The sequence below is a fragment of the Pristiophorus japonicus genome, chromosome 21, assembly GCF_044704955.1.
Source record: "Pristiophorus japonicus isolate sPriJap1 chromosome 21, sPriJap1.hap1, whole genome shotgun sequence".
In the NCBI taxonomy this organism is placed as follows: Eukaryota; Metazoa; Chordata; class Chondrichthyes; family Pristiophoridae; genus Pristiophorus; species Pristiophorus japonicus.
This window is the reverse complement of record NC_091997.1, coordinates 9,228,334-9,249,835: the sequence shown is the minus strand read 5'-3', so window position 1 is coordinate 9,249,835 and position 21,502 is coordinate 9,228,334. Positions and strand designations below refer to the sequence as shown.

The 21,502-nt window shown below is 41.9% G+C and overlaps 1 protein-coding gene across 3 annotated transcripts in view; it reads left to right on the top strand.

The window, feature by feature from the left end:
- The window catches only part of LOC139233819 (breast cancer type 1 susceptibility protein homolog), a 105,655-nt gene that overhangs the window by 5,909 nt on the left and 78,244 nt on the right, over positions 1 to 21,502 (top strand). For 2 of the 3 annotated variants that reach the window (XM_070864369.1, XM_070864368.1), the window contains exons 2-8: positions 2,685 to 2,790; positions 3,190 to 3,243; positions 6,007 to 6,084; positions 8,469 to 8,557; positions 16,859 to 16,986; positions 18,376 to 18,475; positions 20,698 to 20,746. In XM_070864369.1, the coding sequence (XP_070720470.1) occupies positions 2,711 to 2,790; positions 3,190 to 3,243; positions 6,007 to 6,084; positions 8,469 to 8,557; positions 16,859 to 16,986; positions 18,376 to 18,475; positions 20,698 to 20,746 (578 nt within the window). In that variant the 5' untranslated portion in view covers positions 2,685 to 2,710. The remainder of the gene's footprint in view (positions 1 to 2,684; positions 2,791 to 3,189; positions 3,244 to 6,006; positions 6,085 to 8,468; positions 8,558 to 16,858; positions 16,987 to 18,375; positions 18,476 to 20,697; positions 20,747 to 21,502) is intronic. The other variant, XM_070864370.1, reaches the window with a different exon arrangement.

The following is a 21,502-nucleotide window of genomic DNA, read 5'->3' as shown; positions in this document are numbered from 1 at the left end:
GTCAATGACTTCAGTGCAGCCTTCGGTCGCCTGAGGAAGAGGGTGTTTGAAGACCAGGATCTCAAACCCGGCACCAAGCACATGGTTTACAGAGCAGTAGCGATATTCGTCCTCCTATATGCTTCAGTGACCTGGACTATGTACAGCAGGCACCTCAAAGCACTGGAGAAGTACCACCAACGCTGCCTCCGCAAGATCCTGCAAATCAATTGGCAGGATAGATGCACCAACGTCTATGTTCTTGCTCAGGCCAGCATCGAAGCATTGACGATGCTCAATCAGCTCCGATGGACGGGCCACATCATCCCTATGCCCGATATTGGACTCCCAAAACAAGCACTCTACTCAGAGCTCCGACACGGCAAGCAAGCCCCAGGTGGGCAGAGGAAATGCTTCAAGGACACCCTCAAAGCCTCCTTGAAAGTGCAACGTCCTCACCGACGCCTGGGAACCCCTGGCCCAAGACAGCTCAAAATGGAGGAGAAGCATCCGGGAAGGCGCCGAACACCGAGTCTTTTCGCCGGGAGTGTGCGGAAACCAAGTACAAACAGCGGAAGGAGCGCACGACAGCCCAAGCACCGTCTGCCCCACCTGTGACCGAGACTGCAGGTCCTACATTGGACTCCTCAGTCACCTGAGAACTCATATTAGCGTGGAAGCAAGCCATGCGCGACTCTCGAAGGACTGCCGAAAAAAGAAGGAAGGCGGGAGTGATTAAATGAGAGGCATGGTGCACGGCAAAAGGGGGAAATAATGGACCAAGAAAAGAAACAAAATATAGGTCTAGAGGAGTTTAAACCGACGCATGCAGAATCATTACCAGTAACTGCTGTCTGGAAAAAACTGGAGCAGTGGGTATGATCTGAAATTGTTGAATTCATTATTGAGTCCGGAAGGTTGTAAAGCGCCTAATCGAAAGATAAGGTGCTGTTCCTCGAGCTTAAACAAGAATTGTGTTCTTTAAGGGCCTGAATCAAAGTGCGTTTAGTTTCAAATTGCAATTTCCCGTGGTATTGCTTATAGTAAGTAGTGAGTTTTCTGTATGATCTCCAGAGAAAGATCGGAGGTGCCTGCACATTGAGGAATTTGAAATGTGTTCAATGACTGGGAAGTAAGCTTTGAACTGTGTCTTGATTGGTTCCTGGAAAACAGGAAAGCATATTGCCCCAGATTTTGCGGTCAGCAGCAAAGCGCACAAGGATCTCGCAATCCCCGTGTCGAGAACTTTGGGTTTTTCCGACCTTCAATGCAATTCAACGGACTATAGTGGGGATTCCCTTGTGCGAACTGCTGTGACGTCAACAGGCTATATAAGCAGCCAATCAAAAGGCAAAATTCTCACAGAAAGCGAGCAATGAAGTGAATAAGCTCTTAATTATAACTTTTAAAATAGTGAGAGAGCAAAGGCTAGATTTGGGGTTCTCATGGCAGGGGAAAGGCAAACCTGAAATAAAGATGAACAAACTTTAAAAATATTTAATTTTACATTTTTTGAAAAGTTTTTTGCATTTTAATTTTTATTAAAATGAACTATTTTCACACTGCACAAAATTAAAATTAGTTTTCCGGGCCCTTAATATTTGTTTAGCTGTGAATACGCTGTTAAACCCTCAGTTACACCTAATCCCTTTGGGTCTAACTTTTAGTGGGGAATTTAACAGTGTAATTACTGCAGAAGAGCCAAAGTTGTCAGATTGGAGTGGCACAGTACAGCCCTTTTCGAAGCTGTAATTGACCGACCACAACTTTGGGATTTCTGCCCGCGTGTGTGCCAAATCCCAAAGTTGCAGTCAGTTTTAAAGGCGGAATAATGGCGAACGTCGTCCCTGCCATAATTCCAGGCCATTAGATTTTTTTCTATGTGCATTAGAATCCATTTGCGAACTTCTGATCTAGGAGAAGCATTTCTACTGAGTGAGATTTGACTGGTCAGTTAATAACCAGGGAGACTCAATTGTTTAAAAAAAAAATCATATCCCTGGCCACTAGCTTCAGCTGCACCAGGCAGTTCGCAACCTTAATATCCTATTTGACCGAGTTGAGCTTACGACCGCCATATCGTCTTCCATCACCAGGACCGCCTACTTCTACCTCTGTAATAACACCCATCTCCGCCCCTGTCTCAGCCCATTTGCTGCTGAACTCCTCATCTGTGCTATTCCAATGCTCTCCTGGCCGCTCTCCCATCTTCCACCCAGTTAAGTTCATCCAAAACGCTGAGCGTATCCTAACTTGCCTCAAGTTCTGTTCATGCATCACCCCTGTTGTCGCTGGCCTACATTGGCTCCAGTTCCTTGAACGCCTCGAGTTGCAGCTATGAATTTGGCTTTCTCCCACAGAAGTAACCTCTCGGCTCATTGCACTAACTTGCCACTTGTGACTGGCTTCTGTCCACATCTAACTACTAATGCCTGTATATTGGATATCTGTTTTCAATTTCCTTGCAACTGCAAAATATATTTTTATTATACTCTCCTTTGAATTGTATGCTTTAATATTCTATCATGATGGCCTCTGAGGAAGTCGAGCAGTAAGAACGGTAGAAAGTGATAAGACTCGCATCATTTAGAAGTTGAGATACTGCTCCATTAAATTGCAGTTTATGTATAATCATACTTAATTTTGGAAAAAGACCAACCAAGTTATACGGTTCTTTCTCTAATAAGGTACAAATTTATTTGCAGAAGCCATCAAAACAAAGAAGACAGAAATGTCTTTGTGCAAGTTAGAGATTGAACGTGTGCACCAGGTTCTGTCCTTAATGCTGAAGAATTTGGAATGTCCAATATGGTGAGTCACAATTTCATATGTTTCTGCAGTATCAGAATTATATGATCTGAGGTGCTGTTCATTTTGAATGCAATTTACCAGAAAATTATGTCTAATTGGTTCCTTTGGGCAGTATATTTATATACCCGCCGTTATGTCCTGTACACTGCACTTTCTCTGTAATTTTTTACATCTTTGTTTATACAAAAAACTTTATGCTCTAGTACCTAACCATGCTAGATTCTGATGCTTCTTGATTCTGAGTCATCTCCAAATAAGCTAATAAAGTAATGTCAGATATTCCCACGCTGGTTTGTAAATACTTAAATATTTTCTCATCATTGTTGGTTGTTCCTGGTTGTTGTTTTTTCCTGGGTTATGTATCGCATTCATCGATTAATCCTTTCATTTTTATATTAGCTTAGAATTAATGAAAGAACCAATATCAACAAAATGTGATCATCAATTCTGTCGGTAAGTAAAATATCTGCTTTTTTTTCCTGAAATCGTATTACTTAGTGTTGCTGCTAGTGGTTTAAAAAAAAAATCATATTGTCTCGGAAATCACTAACTTGGTTTGCCGGACATTACTGGCTCAACCCTTTTTGCAAGCTAAATGTGCTCATGCAGAAGTATGGGGTAAAGAAAACTTGGCTCAGACATTGACTGTCAAGAAAATGTGTTTGCGTTAGATAAGCAAGCAAATAAATAACAATATATACAACTCTTATTTACAATAGAAGCTATACTCTAGCTCCTCAATCATTTTTTTCACATCCTCTATACTGAATTACCATTATTCTGAATTAACATTTTTTATATATATTCATGTGATTTTTCTTATTTTCTCACTATAAAGCAAGTAAAGTGATGTGGCCTAACTCTTGAATATTCCAGATTAATTCTCCTAGATTTAGACAATTCATTTAAATAACCTTTTGGAAAAAGTTGCTGAGACTCTTTTTAGATTTAAAAACAAAAAGCTGGCACTCATTTCAAAAAAAGAGCTGTCAATAAATCGCAAGACTGAACCAATCACAAAGAATTATTTAGATTTGAATTATAGGGCTTGGTTCCCGAGTATTTGTGTGTGTAAAACCCTCTAGTTTGGAAGAGTCCCCAATGTACTGCCATGTTAAAATGTAAATATCTATGCCGTGATGTATGACTGGTATGGGGCCCAGAAGAGGCGAGGGCCCAGGGGCAGCACGGGCCAGCCCACACTGCGATATTTGTGCGCACTAGGTCCGTGCAGCAGAGCAGGTCTCCAGTTGTCCTGGTTACCCTTGCCACTGGATAAAGGCCTAGCTCTGTCAAACCTGTGTGGTGGCTGATGTGCAACGGTCACCACACGTTAAAAAAAATCCACGCACCGGCATCTTCCATCTTCTGGAGTTCAGGACTGGAATATCTGGTCCTTTATTGAAACAGCTGTGAACTCATCCCTTTTGGTGTGGAAGCAAGTCATCCTCGTTCTAGGGACTGCCTATGATAATGATGATGTATGATCGTAAACTGAGATAGCTGCTTAAAGAAAAAGTTAGTCTAAATGTTTGATTTTAAAAAAGTTTTTAATTACTGAAATGTACAAAAATCTGGTATCTAGTGCTCATCCCCCCCAACCTCCTATGCTGCACTTTGTAACCAATGTAAAACAACCTGCCCACACTGTTCATTGGATATATTCAAGAGGGAGTTAGATATGGCCCTTACGGCTAAGGGGATCAAGGGGTACTGAGGGAATGATCAGCCATGATCTTATTGAATGGTGGTGCAGGCTCGAAGGGCCGAATGGCCTACTCCTACACCTATTTTCAATGGGCCCAAGTTTACACACGATAAAAAACGGCACCTAAAAAAAAAAACGCGCTATTCTCGAGCGCCCTGCAGCTCCTTGTCTGCCTGGCGCGGCGCCCAGGGGGGCAGAGCCTACACTCGCGCCGATTTTGTAAGTGAGAGGGTGCGGGTACCATTTAAATTAGTTTTTTTTCCTGCCGGCAACCCTGCGCATGCGCGTTGGAGCGTTCGCGCACGCGCAGTGTGAAGGAAACATTGGCACTTGGCCATTTTTGTAGTTCTTTGTAGCTGTTTAATTTTTGAACATTTTTTAATAAAAGCACATGATCAGCACTGAGGCTTCTTGCAGCATTGAGAAGGTGCAGGAAGCCTCAAAGTTGAGGCAGCCGTTTCCCTCCCCACCCCCGCCCGCCGTCGGGAACGAACGGAAGGGCTTCCCCCCCACCCCCGCGGGAACGAAGGGAAGGGCTCTCCCCCCCCCCCCCCCCTCCCCCCATGGGAACGAACGGAACAGCTCCCCCCGCGGGAACGAACGATGGCTGAAGCACTTTCACACAGGTAGGAAGATGGTTTATTTAATCTTTACTTTGCTTATAAATGTTTATTCAGATTGGATTTATTTGTAGAAGTATAAATAAGGATTTATTATAGAATTTAATAACTTCCCTTCCTCTCCCCCCCCCCCCCCCCCCCCCTCGTTCTGGACGCCTAATTTGTAACCTGCGCCTGATTTTTTAATGTGTAGAACAGGTTTTTTCAGTTCCACAAAAATCTTCTCTTGCTCCATTCTAAGTTACCGTAGTTTGGAGTACGTTTTCACTGTGGAAACTTTGAAATCAGGAGTCAGTGGCCGGACACGCCCCCTTTTGAAGAAAAAATTCTGTTCCAAAGTGGTACTGTTCTACCTGCCTAGAACTGCAGAAAAAAAAAATGTGGAGAATTGCGATTTCTAAGATAGTCCGTTCTCCACCAGTTGCTCCTAAAAATCAGGCGGAAACTTGGGCCCTATGTTTCTATGTTAACCTGTTCCAAAATAAAAGTTCACTGACCTGAAGCCTGAAATTTACAAGCCGTTACAAATTCTCTATTACTGACCTCAGTCATGTATACATAGCTACAACTAATTGAATTTTTTCCAACTAACAGCTGCAGTCTTAGAGGCAGGCTAGATTATCCAATAAATATCATAACTATGTTCCAGAAATAACTGCTTGTGAGCAATGCCACTGGAGATGCATCAGAATGTTGACATTTTGATTGCACATTGGTTCTTATCGAAGTGATTATAAAACAGAATTTGCGACTGTCTTGTCCTGCACGTTTTTCATTGGAAATTTACCAATGTGCAATGATCTTGTGCAATTATTAAAACATTTATTTAATTTGTGCTGCTATTTTTCCAGCTAACTTAAAACATTTTCTTTTAATTCTTTTGTGAAGGTTTTGTATGTCGAAGCTTTTTGGTAAGAAGAAAGGTACTGTACAGTGCCCATTGTGTAAGCATGCACTTACCAAGAGGTAGGTCAACGCTAAGGTAAATAAATATATCAAGCACCTTTTTTTTTTTGCATGCTCTATTTTGGGGACACTTTACCCAAGCCAAAAAAAAACAATCTTCAGGAGGGTCCATGCATTGGTATATCTTGAATTGCAGTAGTAAAAATTATACTCTAATTAGGTATATTTTGGTTGGTTAGTTGTACTAATATCTGCTCCATACTTCTGACTCGTTAAGTATCACCCACATAGCACTACTGCACTTAACGTTCAGCGGCTAATGGAGTTCATGCTCCCTTGTTTTCCACGAGTTTTTCATCAATTAGTACATTTGTTTTTCAATAATAACTTGCATTTATATAGCACCTTTTAATTAGTAAAACATTCCAAGGTGCTTTCAGATTGATTATTTTCTTTTCCAGACCATGCCAAAGTGTGTTTAGGATTCTAGTTTGTATTAAGTACAATAAGGTATTTTTCAATACAAAAGCAAAATACTGCAATGCTGCAAATCTGTGATTAAAAACAGAAAATGCTGGAAATATTCAGCAGGTCAGGCAGCATCTGTGGGGAGAGAAACAGAGTTAACATTTTAGGTCAGCGACCTGAAACGCTAACTCTGTTTCTTTCTCCACAGATGCTGCCTGACCTGGGTATCTTCCAACACTTGCGTTGCACATTATTTGAGGGGTTTCGCGTCAAAATTTGGGTTTTCACAGTCAGAAAAAACACACATTTCACCAGATTATTCAGAGACTTAAAAATATAATGAAAAGCTGCAATCAGGGCAAAATGTCTGATTTTAACAGTATCTGTGTTCAAATTGGGCAAAATTGGGGCAGGTAACAAATACATATGAAAAATGACGGACTGGTAAAGACCATCTGGTCCATCAAGCCTGTCTAACACAATTGCGATACCTTGTGTATCACAGCATATAACCCGATACCATGTGATCGCCTGGGAGAGGCAAAAAAAAACAGGCTGGACTTTTGTCATTTTTTTGATCATTTACCACCGAAAATACCACCTGTGGTAAATTCATTGCAGATGACCACTGAAATATCGCTGATTTCATGATTTAGCACCGAAATACCACTGGTATTCATCAGTGATTTACCACCGGTGGTTAAAAAATACCACCAATCTTTTTTTTTGCTGTTTTTACGATGTCATTAAGTGTGCAACACCGAAATACCACTGAAAATTACCACCAGAGGTAAATTCATCAATACCACCATTTTTACCACTGGCCTAAATTACCACCAAGAAAAGTGCAGTCTTATCTGATTGAATCCAGTGCTACGAACTCCATTTAAAAAAAAAACAGAGCTGCAGTCCATTCCACATGTTTTACGCAGACATCTTTTTGAGTTTAGAGTTAGATTTTAAAGTTATTTGAGGCTTTTAGTGGATTTTTTGAGGACATCAGCTCAAATCAACGTTTTGCTTGAACAGTGAGAGTTATGTTTCACCTTGTAAACTTTGAAAAATGTAAGTCAATAAATAAATAATTTTTAATCTTCAACAATAACACAAGAACAACTACAACATCAACAGCAAGAACAAAAACAGCAATAAAACGTCAGTCCGCACCCTGCACTTCTTTTACCTGCTACTCCAGCACCGAATTACCACCAGAGGTAAATTCATCAATATCGCCATTTTTACCACCTGCATTTTACTTTTGAGTGTTGCACGATCAAAAATAAAAACAAAATACAGTTAACCCTACCACTGGTCATATTTGATGAAAAAAGTGGCCTTGAGTGAAAGTGGTATTTCGGTGGTTTTAAAAAAAAAACGTGATTTTTAAATGCCACTGGAAAACCAGTGGTAGAACTAAGTGATATAAATCCAGCCCAAACAGATTTTCTTTTTTAAAAACCCAGACCAATTTTGGGGCGGGGGAGGGAAATCTGGGAAATTCCCCTCCGACCCATCTAGGCGATCGTAACTAGTCCAGGAGATCACTGGCCATTAAATTCCCTGCAGTACTTGCCTTATGTAAGAGGTAATCTCCGCAGCAGCCAGAAACAAATCCAGCTTTTGCTTGAAGGAATTCACTGAGTCTGTATCCAGCAAAAAGTGATTAAGAACCCATTGAGCTGACTCAAGAAAAAATGTTCAGCACCTATAGAAAAATAACTGCAATTAATGGAAGCTCACTGCCACCGTGTCCATCGTGCCAGTGTGTCAAATTGAGTTGTCAAATTAATGGCAATTGAGTGTTTTCAGTTGTTATTTTTCATTGCTGTGCATCGACACAGATTGTAATTAATGCAGAGGAATGTGTAATGTTTATTTTACATTTGCTATCTGAGCTGCAGTCACTTTCCATCATGCCATATACAGCTCTTGTGATAGATCTTGAAATATTTATCTAATACTGCCATGCATTTCAGGAGTCTGCAGGAAAGCACTCGCTTTAAACAACTTATGGAGGGTATTATGAGAACGATCCACGCCTTTGAATTGGATACAGGTTATGAATGTAAGTATCGAAACTGTCTTTATTATTTTGAGGTAATTCTCACATTTATCTTCACTAGATTTAAAAACTGCGGGGTTTTTTTTTCCTAAAAGAATATTTTAGAAAATGCGTACTTTCAGTACTATTTGTGAAATGGTGACTAATGGGTAGGAAAAAGTACAAAGTCTCGAAAGTTACTACAAATTCAAATGGTTCTTTGAACCTTCAAAAACTGAATGGAGGTGAGAGCAGGCTGTGCAATTTTATTATGCGAACGCTTGATATGTCCTAATCAATGGATTAATGCTGTCCTTTAAAATCGTGGACAAAAGGAGCTTGATACAAAGGTGCCAACCATCTGTATGTTGATACGCAATCCAATTTCCCCCCACTAATGAATATTTGACAACTAATGAGAATAATTTGGTGCTTCCAGTTGAAATTATGGCAGTACAGTGGAACTGGAATTGAGTGCATAGATAGGGGCACATTCTGCTCAAAAAAAAACTAAAATAATTGTATTCCTCTGAAGGAAAACCCCCCACGTGCAATATTTCATACAAAAAAAACCCTCATGATTTATTTTTATTTGCTCTTTATTTTCCCCTAAATTGTAAGGAAGAACTGTATCTTGCTGTCCTGGATACACATTATTGACCCTGCCATTGGTTATATTTTGGGAAAATGTAGTTAATCGCATTACCTGTTAAATCACCAGAAGTGAAAAGTCAAAACAGCATTCTATTTGTGAAATTTCAAAACCTGTATACCTGCTGTGCTAAGGGCCGGTGTTTAGTTTGGGTATCCTTCCTTAAATACTCAAAAAAAAATTCTAGACCACTATTGAATGTCATCTGCCTACTACTGTGCCATAGTTAGAAATGCAGGAATCCTTCCTGTATATCTCTGCTGTAGATGCTGCAGTACCTAAATAAAAATAGAGGTCTTGGGCCCAAGTTTTGGCCTCAATTGCTCCTGATTTTTTGGAGCAACTGGTGTAGAACCGAGTATCTTAGAAATTCAAATTCTCGGCATTTAGTTTGCTCCAGTTCTAGTCAGTTAGAACAGTTTCACTTTGGAACAGAATTTTTTTTCAAAAGGGGCGTGTCCGGCCATTTATGCCTGTTTTCAAAGTTTCGGCAGTGAAAACTTACTCCAAACTAACTTAGAATGGAGTAAGTGAAGATTTTGTACGCTCGAAGAAACCTTGTCTACACTTTAGAAAATCAGGCGTAGGTTACAAATCAGGCGTAGGGAATGATGGGGGGGGGGGGGGGTTTAAAGGGAAGTTTACAAACATTTAAACACTTCAGTTTTACAAATAAAGAGCCATCATCAATAATAAATGATAAAAACATCAATAAATCAACCAATAAATCAATCAAAAAAAATTAATAAATAAAGTATTTTCTACTTACCGACTGCAGCACCGGGAGCCCTCCAACAGCATGCTGGGATGCCCCCGCGGGGCCCCCCCCCCCCCCCAGTGTGTCTCTGTCAGTGTCTCTATCTCTGTCTGTCTGTGTGTGTCTCACTCTCTGTCAGTGTCTGTGTTTCTGACAGCGAGAGGAGGGGGTGGAGGAGAAGGAGGTGGGGGGAGAAGGGCAAGGAAGGGGAGGGGCAGGGGGAGGAGAAGAGGGGTGGGTGGGTGGAGGCTGAACAGGCCGGGCCCAAGACTTCGGGCAGGGCCCGTCCCCAGCACCAGATTTACAGGTAGGTGGCGTTGGGTCGGGTCCGGGGGGGGGGGGGGGGGGGGGGGAGAGGGAGGTCAGGGGGGGGGGGGGGGGGGCGGGTCGGGTCGGGTTGAGGTCGGGGTCGGGTCAGGTCCGGGGGGGGGGGGGGGGGGGGGAGCGGGGATCGGGGTCGGGAAGCAGGAGCTGGGCGTGGGAGGCAGCCTTATGCACGCAGCCCCAGTGAGGCCAGGGCTAGAGGCTGCGTGCTTTGGGCCCCTCCCACACAGTTTTGGGTGCCTGGAGCTACTGCACATGCGCGCCCATTGTGGCGCACATGTGCAGAGGTCCCGGCACTGTTTTCAGCGCAGGGACCTAGTTCCGCCCCCAACTGCTCGTGCTGTGCCGCACCTGACACAAGAGGACCAGCAGGGTGCCGGAGAATCTAAGTTTTTCTTTTTTAGGCGCACTTTGTGGCGCGAATAATGGGCGTCCAGGTCGGGGCTGCGCCGTTCTCGGCGCGGCCCAAAACTTGGGCCCCTTATGTACAGATCAAGATGATGGAATTCTTTGTAGAATATGATGGTTCCTAAATTGTAGCATTCGTGGGAATATCATTCCATGATTGGTAATTAGTTAAGTAACATGGGATGCATAGATAGATGCATATCTTAGGATTTTGTGCCCTATTCCTCAAACCTTTACTGTGGTTTCTTTAAAGAAAATATAATTCCATTGCAAAATTTCAAGTTTAAAAATGCATTTCTTGCAGCCATCCTATTTATCCATGTGACAGTAGAATATATCAATGTAGACTTATTTGGAAGAAAGGTTTCAGACCATCTCCAAAGCTCTGTTTTCTGTGTTGCAGTTCAAGTCACACTTTTTGTACTTTTTTTTGTACCAGTATTGCCAGCCTTGCTGTTTCAGTCTCTCTTCAATCCATTACACCTACACATGGATAAGTAAAATCAAACCTAATTATCAAGAAGTGATCTGGGGCTAGGTTTTCCATTATTTTTGCACGCATACAGCCCACTTAACGTCCATTTTAATGCTGAAATGAGGTGCAACGCCCATGTATCGCCCAGTTAGGCACAAAATGGAAGCTGATGCCCATTTCTCGATCACTTAGCGCTTAGCATTACTTTCGGCATGTGCATAATGCCAAGAAAAAAATAATACCACCCGCTCACTTTTTGGGCTGAATCATCAGAATGAGCGAACCCAACGCCCATAATATCGCCCAGCGTTACTTTCGGCACGTAATTAACGCCGAGATTTAATAATACCGGCCGCCCACAGTTTTTTGTCGTAAAGATCACATTTGCCGAAACTAATGCTCAGTATATCGCCCATCCTTACTTTCGACACCTCGCACACAGCTCGCCGACAATATCGCTCACCAAAAAAACCGCTGTGAAAAAAAGTTGAACTGACTGGAATACATTCAGCGGTTGGACACCATGTTCTAAATCGCAGGTTGCATCATTTAAAAGGCTGCTCTGCTTCAACCTCGGGTGTGGGGGGGGGGGGGAGTTCAGATGTATTCTGGAAGTGTTTTGAGGTGATGTGAACATCTGAACAATCACCTTATCATACTGTGGACAATTGGAATTTATTTGGTGTCTTAGTGGGGACATTCATTCTTTATGAACAATCAGTGTAAAACAGATAGCTGTTGGAATGAGGCCTGTCATTTCTCTTTCTCTCCCTCTCTTGATGACCATGCACATGCTGCAGACTAGAGATGACAGAAGGTACATTCGACAGCATCATGTGCCCAATGGAAGATGTGCCAGACTGATGAGGAGGACCAGCTGTTACACCCCCTCCCCCGCCCCCCCCCCCCCCCCCCCCCCCCACCCAAGTACAGGGAGAAGTGGTCTTACCTCAAATTGTGCGATACCTACTGCCTTCAGGGACTACGCTTCCACAAAGAGGTTATCAGTGAGATGTGCCAGCTCATCAGCCTGCACTGTCCATCAAGGTCACTGCGGCACTGTCGTTCTACGCGCCGGGTTTCTTTCAGGCCTCGGCTGCGACGTTTGCGGTATATCTCTGCATGCCACACATTGCTGCATGAGACAGGTCACTGAAGCCCTGTACACACACAGGAGGGACTTGATCAACTTCCCTATGACCAGGGAGGCTCAGACTGAGGGGGCTTTTGGATTCCACCGAATTGCTAACTTCTCCAAGGTGCAGGGAGCAATAGACTGTACGCACATCGCGAGGTGGGCACCTTTTCAGGATGCATAGGTTTTCAGGAACCGCAAGGGATTCCACTTCCTGAATGTGCAGCTCGTTGTCGACCACCAGGAAATTATTATGGCAGTGAATGCTAAATTTACGGGCAGCATCCATGATGCTCACATCCTGCGTGAGAGCACTGTATCTGATTTGTTTAACAATCAGCCACAAGGTCAATGCTGGATGCTTGGTGACAAAGGATATGGCCTCGCCACCTGGCTGATGACCCCCCTGCGTGACACCCACACTGAAGCTGAGAAGCGATACAACGAGAGCCACAGATCCACTCGCAATACCACCCTGAGCAGGTAGCTCAATTCGTGGTGGTGTGCTGCATGCTGCACAACTTGGCTATCGGGAGGGGACAAGAATTGCCAGAAGGGTCTGGCGGTCCACCTCAGGAGAGATAGGACGAGGAGGTGGACGCTGACATCGGGCCAAACAATCGGGCCGACGCTGAAGCCATGCTCCTGCCCCCTCTATACCGCAGGAAAGGGCCCGTGGTGGCATCATAGCTGCAAGGCTCTTGCGTCAGGAGCTCATAAATGAGTGCTTTGCTTGAAAGAACGTTGGTGGTATTTACAAAGCTGCAACACTGCTGCGTGTGCAGGTCATACATCAATGGTGTGCATCACCTTGGTGACCGTTAAAGTTTAAGTTGATGGGATTGAAGGCCGATAAATCCCCAGGGCCTGATGGACTGCATCCCAGAGTACTTAAGGAGGTGGCCTTGGAAATAGTGGATGCATTGACAGTCATTTTCCAACATTCCATTGACTCTGGATCAATTCCTATGGAGTGGAGGGTAGCCAATGTAACCCCACTTTTTTAAAAAAAGGAGGGAGAGAGAAAACAGGGAATTATAGACCGGTCAGCCTGACATCGGTAGTGGGTAAAATGATGGAATCAGTTATTAAGGATGTCATAGCAGTGCATTTGGAAAGAGGTAATATGATAGGTCCAAGTCAGCATGGATTTGTGAAAGGGAAATCATACTTGACAAATCTTCTGGAATTTTTTGAGGATGTTTCCAGTAGAGTGGACAAGGGAGAACCAGTTGATGTGGTATATTTGGACTTTCAGAAGGCTTTCGACAAGGTCCCACACAAGAGATTAATGTGCAAAGTTAAAGCACATGGGATTGGGGGTAGTGTGCTGACATGGATTGAGAACTGGTTGTCAGACAGAAAGCAAAGAGTAGGAGTAAATGGGTACTTTTCAGAATGACAGGCAGTGACTAGTGGGGTACCGCAAGGTTCTGTGCTGGGGCCCCAGCTGTTTACACTGTACATTAATGATTTAGACGAGGGGATTAAATGTAGTATCTCCAAATTTGCGGATGACACTAAGTTGGGTGGCAGTGTGAGCTGCGAGGAGGATGCTATGAGGCTACAGAGCGACTTGGATAGGTTAGGTGAATGGGCAAATGCATGGCAGATGAAGTATAATGTGGATAAATGTGAGGTTATCCACTTTGGTGGTAAAAACAGAGAGACAGACTTTTATCTGAATGGTGACAGATTAGGAAAAGGGGAGGTGCAAAGAGACCTGGGTGTCATGGTACATCAGTCATTGAAGGTTGGCATGCAGGTACAGCAGGTGGTTAAGAAAGCAAATGGCATGTTGGCCTTCATAGCGAGGGGATTTGAGTACAGGGGCAGGGAGGTGTTGCTACAATTGTACAGGGCCTTGGTGAGGCCACACCTGGAGTATTGTGTACAGTTTTGGTCTCCTAACCTGAGGAAGGACATTCTTGCTATTGAGGGAGTGCAGCGAAGGTTCACCAGACTGATTCCCGGGATGGTGGGACTGACCTATCAAGAAAGACTGGATCAACTGGGCTTGTATTCACTGGAGTTCAGAAGAATGAGAGGGGACCTCAGAAACGTTTAAAATTCTGACGGGGTTAGACAGGTTAGATGCAGGAAGAATGTTCCCAATGTTGGGGAAGTCCAGAACCAGGGGACACAGTCTAAGGATAAGGGGGAAGCCATTTAGGACCGAGATGAGGAGGAATTTCTTCACCCAGAGAGTGGTGAACCTGTGGAATTCTCTACCACAGAAAGTTGTTGAGGCCAATTCACTAAATATATTCAAAAAGGAGTTAGATGAAGTCCTTACTACTAGGGGAATCAAGGGGTATGGCGAGAAAGCAGGAATGGGGTACTGAAGTTACATGTTCAGCCATGAACTCATTGAATGACGGTGCAGGCTAGAAGGGCCGAATGGCCTACTCCTGCACCTAGTTTCTATGTTTCTAAGTTGATTCAAGTTAAGTGTAATTATACCCTGTCATGTTAAGGAATTACCAGTGTGTAACGGTGCAGCCATCTGAGCCAATGCGCAATAAGATTGTTAAATAAAAAAACATTTGTCTGAAATTGTAAGTATATGTTTTTTTTAAAAAAATACCCCGCCCCAGCCCACAACAAATTTATCACATTTATATCATTACAATGATTCCCATTTCCCGCAAAACGGAACACAAATGCAAACCAACAAGGTAGCCCCCTCGCCCCTTGCACCGACCCTCCCACCAAAATAGCAGGTGCAACCGAAAAATATGCCCCAGACACACACACAACACCTGCGGCCTTTCACCTCCCTCCCCGCCCCGCCCCGGCTTCCCCCCCCCACACGCACCTCTACCTCTTCCCCTCCTGACTCCAAGCCACCTGGCCGAGGAGCTCCTCGGGCGATGCTTCATTGGGAGGGATTGACTGCAGAACCGCTGCTTGGACGGATATGGGAGAGGACGGTTCCGAGGTGCGAACATTCTCCGAGCCAGAAGCAAGATGTTCCTCCTGGCTCTCGTGTCGTTGGCAATGCGGGTGTGGCACCTTGGGGTGCAGTGCCGCCTTCCGGGACCACTAGGAGCCCTCTGCCATCGGTGTTCCTGGCTAATAGCTCCAGGGCCTCCTCCATCCCTTCCATGTTATATCTTATTTGTTGGACAAAAACTCGGTGCCAGCTACGTTCTTGGTGTTTAGTAGACTTTTCGCTGCTGGTGAATCTCCATCGTGCTCCCCACAACAGTCAAACAAGTACACACCACGCCCACACACGCTTTTAGTCTCTATCTCTGCTCCCTCCCTCTCTCTCTCTCTCTCTCTCTCCTCTTCTGCGCATGTAATGATGACTCCTGAATCGCGGGAAACTAGCGTTGCCATGCCGTTGCTAAGGACAGTAACACTTTACGGCAGAAGGTCAGAGAGATTTAACGCTAACGGCCATTTCAAATTGTTCGCGGAAACGCCCAATTTTTTAAATGGAGACTAGGAGCTTTGAAAATGGGCAACAAGCCAGCGAGCTGAAACACCATTTTTACTGCCCATGCTGGAAATAACGCCCATTTTTGGCCGATCTGCACAAAAGTGCAAAATCTAGCTCATGATGCCTGTTCTCACCCAGCACCCCAGAAATGTTGCGAGGAAAAAAATCTTGTGCCACTTACCAAAAATACATTGGGGGATTTAGAAATGGAATTGAAGGAGAGATGCAGGAACGTTCATCCTGTGGATTATTAATATCTTATGCTCATCTATCCTGATCAGTTGAAGTTTATTTTTGCACATTTGAATTTGAATTAAGCAACAAAATGGAAATTTGGTGCTTTAACAAAATGATTTGAATGAAGGGCAGTCTATTTAAATAGAATATCAAGCTTTTTTCAGGCTTAGTCAAAAAGTATATTAAATGTAGCACCTTTTTGAAGTAGGAATCAGAGCTTTTGAGAGGGAATACATAAAAAAAATTTAGAACTCATTTTACAGATGAATTATGAAATAGATAGCTAAAAGTATTAAAATTAACACATTCCAATTTGAATGTGATGTTTGTTACTTAATGTGCCTTGATTGTATATGTTAAATGATGACACAATGTACATTTTCTAAATATAAAGTCTTTTGCACAAATACAATTCCAAATGTATTTTGAAACCAAGTTGGCTATTTAGTTTGTAGAACGAATAGATGGCTGTCAATTTTTACATTTTTGACTTCAAACTTTAAATGACCAAAATGATGTGCTCTTAATTGCTGTTGAGATTGATTAATGTTTCAAAAATTGTCTTTTTAAATACTTCATATTTAAATTCTGTTTTATGACTTGGTTTTGTTCAAATCAAGGTTTTAAAAATGAATATTTTAATAGTTGTCTTGATTTAATGCATTTAAAAATGGCTTAAAATCATCCCTTATTAACAGCCTTTTAAACATGAGAGAGGACTAGAAATTGTCTGCACTGTCATTTTGTATGTTTACAGGAATTTGATTTATATATTTTTTTAAATGGAATAAAAGCTATTGAGCAATCTGTTAAAATTAGTGAATTTAAGTGATAATATATGTGTAAGTAAAATATTTTGATTTTTATGATCTTGCATCTTTTTAAACAGTCTCGCCAAAAAAGATTCCAGCTGAGATCAACTCTTACAAACAGTTATGGCAAGATGACAACTGTGCCCAGAGCAACAATACACCCCAGAAAGTTGTAGCTACTGGAGTCTCCACAAACCGCACTTTGGTACTGCAATAATTTGTTTGATACCTTGTGGTATTATTGGCCCAGAAATTGCAGGAGCAGCTCTGGTGCCTTGAATTAGATTTTTTTTTACCTCTCCCTTTGGATAGAATTTTTTGCCTCGCAAATTGCTGGAAATGCAAATTGATAACTGGGCAGTTAGGACCTCCTGAATGTTGAGTCAAATGGTCTTTCTCCTAAACCAATAACATTTAAGGATCGAGAAAGAAACTGAGCAAACGGCAGAGAAGGAAATGGAGTGAATTAGAGTCAAATTAGATACAAAAAGAGGGGGGGGGCAAAAGACAAAAAGGAAAACTAAGAAAAGAAATTTTAATTTAAAGAAAACCTCGAAGAACAAATTACTACCTGCAGAAGTGAGACCTACCACAGTTTTCATAGTTCCCTCCAAGGTTGAGTAGCATATCAGAACCATAAATCACATCATTAATGTCTTTACAACATGAAATACCAGCCCTAAATGGTAGTGGTGAGATTCAGTCGTAATTACAGTGCAAATCCAGCAATTTCTTGACCTTCATGGGGAAGCTAGCCGCGGTGCGGCACAAATCATCCAGCAATTTGAGGCGATTCGCAGCTCATGGCATATCTTCCTCCTAACTGGAAAAAACGGGAAAAGTTTTTTTACCTAATAATAATAATAATAATAATGACGGGCACTGTGAACTTGCTGTTACTTTTCCAGCAATTTCTGGACCATTCCATTTATTTTTTTTTCCCCTTTTCCTTTTCACATTCTCATAAATTCACAACTTGCATGTATCCTCCGGATATGAGGTAAGCTGACTAGAGAAAGGAGTTTTATACAGGCGGCTGTCCTCGGCTTTTAACGCTCTAGAGTGATAATTATAATCTGAAATTTTGAGTACTCATCAAAACCTCCCAATCGCACAATGAGATTACTGCTGTGTAATCACTTTGGGTATATTTGGTGCAGCTTAATATTAACTTAAAAATCAATTTAGATTTTTTTAAAAAAAATATTAAGCTACATAAATATATTCAAATTGATTACACGGCAATAATCTCATTATGAAATTCTGATGATGTATCAAACAGTTTAACAGTCTTCTGAAGACTGAATTAAGATCACAGTGTTGCACTCACTCCCATATGTTTTTGTGTGCACCTGCATTTTTGGAGTTCTAGGGTGTTTTCTTTTGGCTATGGCTGGTGATTGCACAATACCTATCAGTGGACTTTATGCATGATATTTACACTGACATATTGACGATTGTGATGTAATCACTGCAGGTTTATCATCATCATTCTGATTGTTTATCAGGAAATAACTATATATTGAATATATAACTTCTTCAACTATACTGTATAGTTAAAGACATTCTGAATTAACTTTGTTTTCTTGTACAGAATGTGTGCGCTGACCCTCCTTTGACTGAATTCGTAAGAAGGGTTTCTCCAAGAAATAAAAGGCAGAAAATAGAGGTCGTTCCTGTCTATGTTGACATTGGTAAGAATTTCAATTGCCCAGCATGAAGGGAAGATCTTTGTTTTTTGTGGTTTATTGTACTTTTGTAGCCAAAATCCCCACCTCTTGCATAAGAACATAAGAAATAGGAACGGGAGTAGGCCATACGGCCCCTTGAGCCTGTTCCGCCATTTAATACGATCATGGCTGATCTGATCATGGACTCGGGTCCACTTCCCTGCCCGCTCCCCATAACCCCTTATTCCCTTATCGTTTAAGAAACTGTCAATTTCTGTCTTAAATTTATTCAATGTCCCAGATTCCACAGCTCTCTGAGGCAGCGAATTCCACAGATTTATAACCATCTGAGAGAAGAAATTTTTCCTCATCTCAGTTTTAAACGACAGCCCCTTATTCTAAGATTATACCCCCTAGTTCTAGTCTCCCCTATCAGTGGAAACATTCTCTCTGCATCCACCTTGTCAAGCTCCCTCATAATCTTATACATTTCAATAAGATCACCTCTCATTCTTCTGAATTCCAATGAGTAGAGGCCCAACCTACTCGACCTTTCCTCGTAAGTCAACCCCCTCATCTCCAGGATCAACCTAGTGAACCTTCTCTGAACTGCCTCCAAAGCAAGTATATCCTTTCGTAAATATGGAAACCAAAACTATATGCAGTATTCCAGGTGTGGCCTCAGCATTACCCTGTATAACTGTAGCAAGATTTCCCTGCTTTTATACTCCATCCCCTTTGCAATAAAGGCCAAGATTCCATTGACCTGCCTGATCACTTGCTGCACCTGCATACTATCCTTTTGTCTTTCATGCAAAAGTACACCCAGGTTCTGCTGTACTGCAGTACTTTGCAATCTTTCTCCATTTAAATAATAACTTGCTCTTTGATTTTTTTCTGCCAAAGTGCATGACCTCACACTTTCCAATATTATACTCCATCTGCCAAATTTTTGCCCACTCACTTAGCCTGTCTGTCCTTTTTGCAGTTTTTTGTGTCTTCCTCACACATTGCTTTTCCTCCCATCTTTGTATCATCAGCAAACTTGGCTATGTTACACTCGATCACTTCTTCCGAGTCGTTAATATAGATTGTAAATAGTTGGGATCCCAGCACTGATCCCTGCGGCACTGCACTAGTTACTGATTGCCAACCCGAGAATGAACCATTTATCCCAACTCTCTGTTTTCTGTTAATTAGCCAATCCTCTAGCCATGCTAATATATTACCACCAACCCCGTGAACTTTTATCTTGTGCAGTAACCTTTTATGTGGCACCTTGTCAAAGCCTTCTGGAAGTCCAAATACACCACATCCACTGGTTCCCCATTATCCACCCTGTTCGTTACATCCTCAAAGAACTCCAGCAAATTTGTCAAACATGACTTCCCCTTCATAAATCCATGCTGACTCTGCCTGACCGAATTTTGCTTTTCCAAATGTCCTGCTACTGATTCTTTAATAATGGACTCCAACATTTTCCCAACCATAGATGTTAGGCTAACTGGTTTATAGTTTCCTGCTTTTTGTCTGCCTCCTTTTTTTAAATAGGGGCATTACATTTGCAGTTTTCCAATCTGCTGGGACCGCCCCAGAATCCAGGGAATTTTGGTAAATTACAACCAATGCATCCACAATACCTGCCGCTACTCTAGGATGCAAGCCATCAGGTCATGGAGATTTATCTGCCTTTAGTCCCATTATCTTACTGAATACCACCTCCTTATTGGTTGTGATTGTGTTAAATTCCTCCCCCTCCCCCCATAGCCCTTTGACTTTCCACTGTTGGGATATTGTTAATCATGAATACTAATCCCTTTAAACTGTCGGTCCTGCACAGCCGGCTTTTAAATAGAAAAACCGTGCTTATGTGAAATTTTGTACAACTAAATTATAGGGGCTGCCTGGGCCAAAACAAAAATTAGAGGGAACATTGGTCATGAACTAATGAATCTTTCATTAAGGATGATCAATTTGCAGATAAATGAGCAGACATTCTGTTTTGTTGAAGAATTGATGTTGGCCAAGACACCACCTGCTTGTCTTTGGATACTGCCATGAGATCTTTCTCAGTGGATGAGTCAGTAATTTAACACCTCATATAATAGATGGCAGTACTAGCCTAGATTATGTGCACAAGTTTCTGAAGTGGAGCTTCAGCCTGTGAGATGAGAGTGCTACCACTTGAGTGACAGCTGACATTTGGTAAACACACGATAGTTTAAAGTTTGTCTTCTATATTACAGATTCTGACTCTTCTGAGGAGCCTTTGTTCAGAACACATGTTAATGTAAAGTAAGTTAATCTACACATCAGGAGCAGTATGTTCTATATGGAGCAAGAAACTTAACTGGATTATAAAATGTTTCTCAAATACTATATTGGTTTATGTATTATGGGAATGTGAAAGTAGGTGATCAGCTTTGTAATAGAGCCAATTACAGTGAGAAGAAATAATGAAATTATCTATAATCTATTTGGACAAATTGTTGATTTTGGAGGCTTGCTGGTTGACTTAACAGTATGTGTATATTTAAATATATATATGATTTCAGCAAGATTTGATATCGGCTGCAATGGCAAGTATAGGGTTTCATTGACGCGATCCATTAGGATTTTTGTGTTTTTTAAATATTGTTTACTAATTTTGATTGGGTAGCCTTTTTAAATAACTGATATTTACAAACATTTTTATTAATTCCCAAGGAAGTGGATATTCTGATAATGAGTTGCTCACTTGATTAGAAAATGAGCAGTGGGATAAAGAAAATAAATAAAAATAGCTAGACTTGCATCTTCTTATCACCTCCCACTGTGTGAAACCACAAATGCAAAACCTGATGTTGCAGCTAGTTAGTACAAAGATGTGCTGCCCCGAGCACAGATTGATCATGTTGACATCTTATTTGTTTAATTATCCACCACCTACATTTTTTTTTGATGGCCACAATTAGTCATTTTCTTTCAAAATCCTAACCACTTTTTTAATGAACTATTTTCATACTAATAAACTCACTAAAGTTTGAATTTCATAGTTGCTGTTCTGGTTGC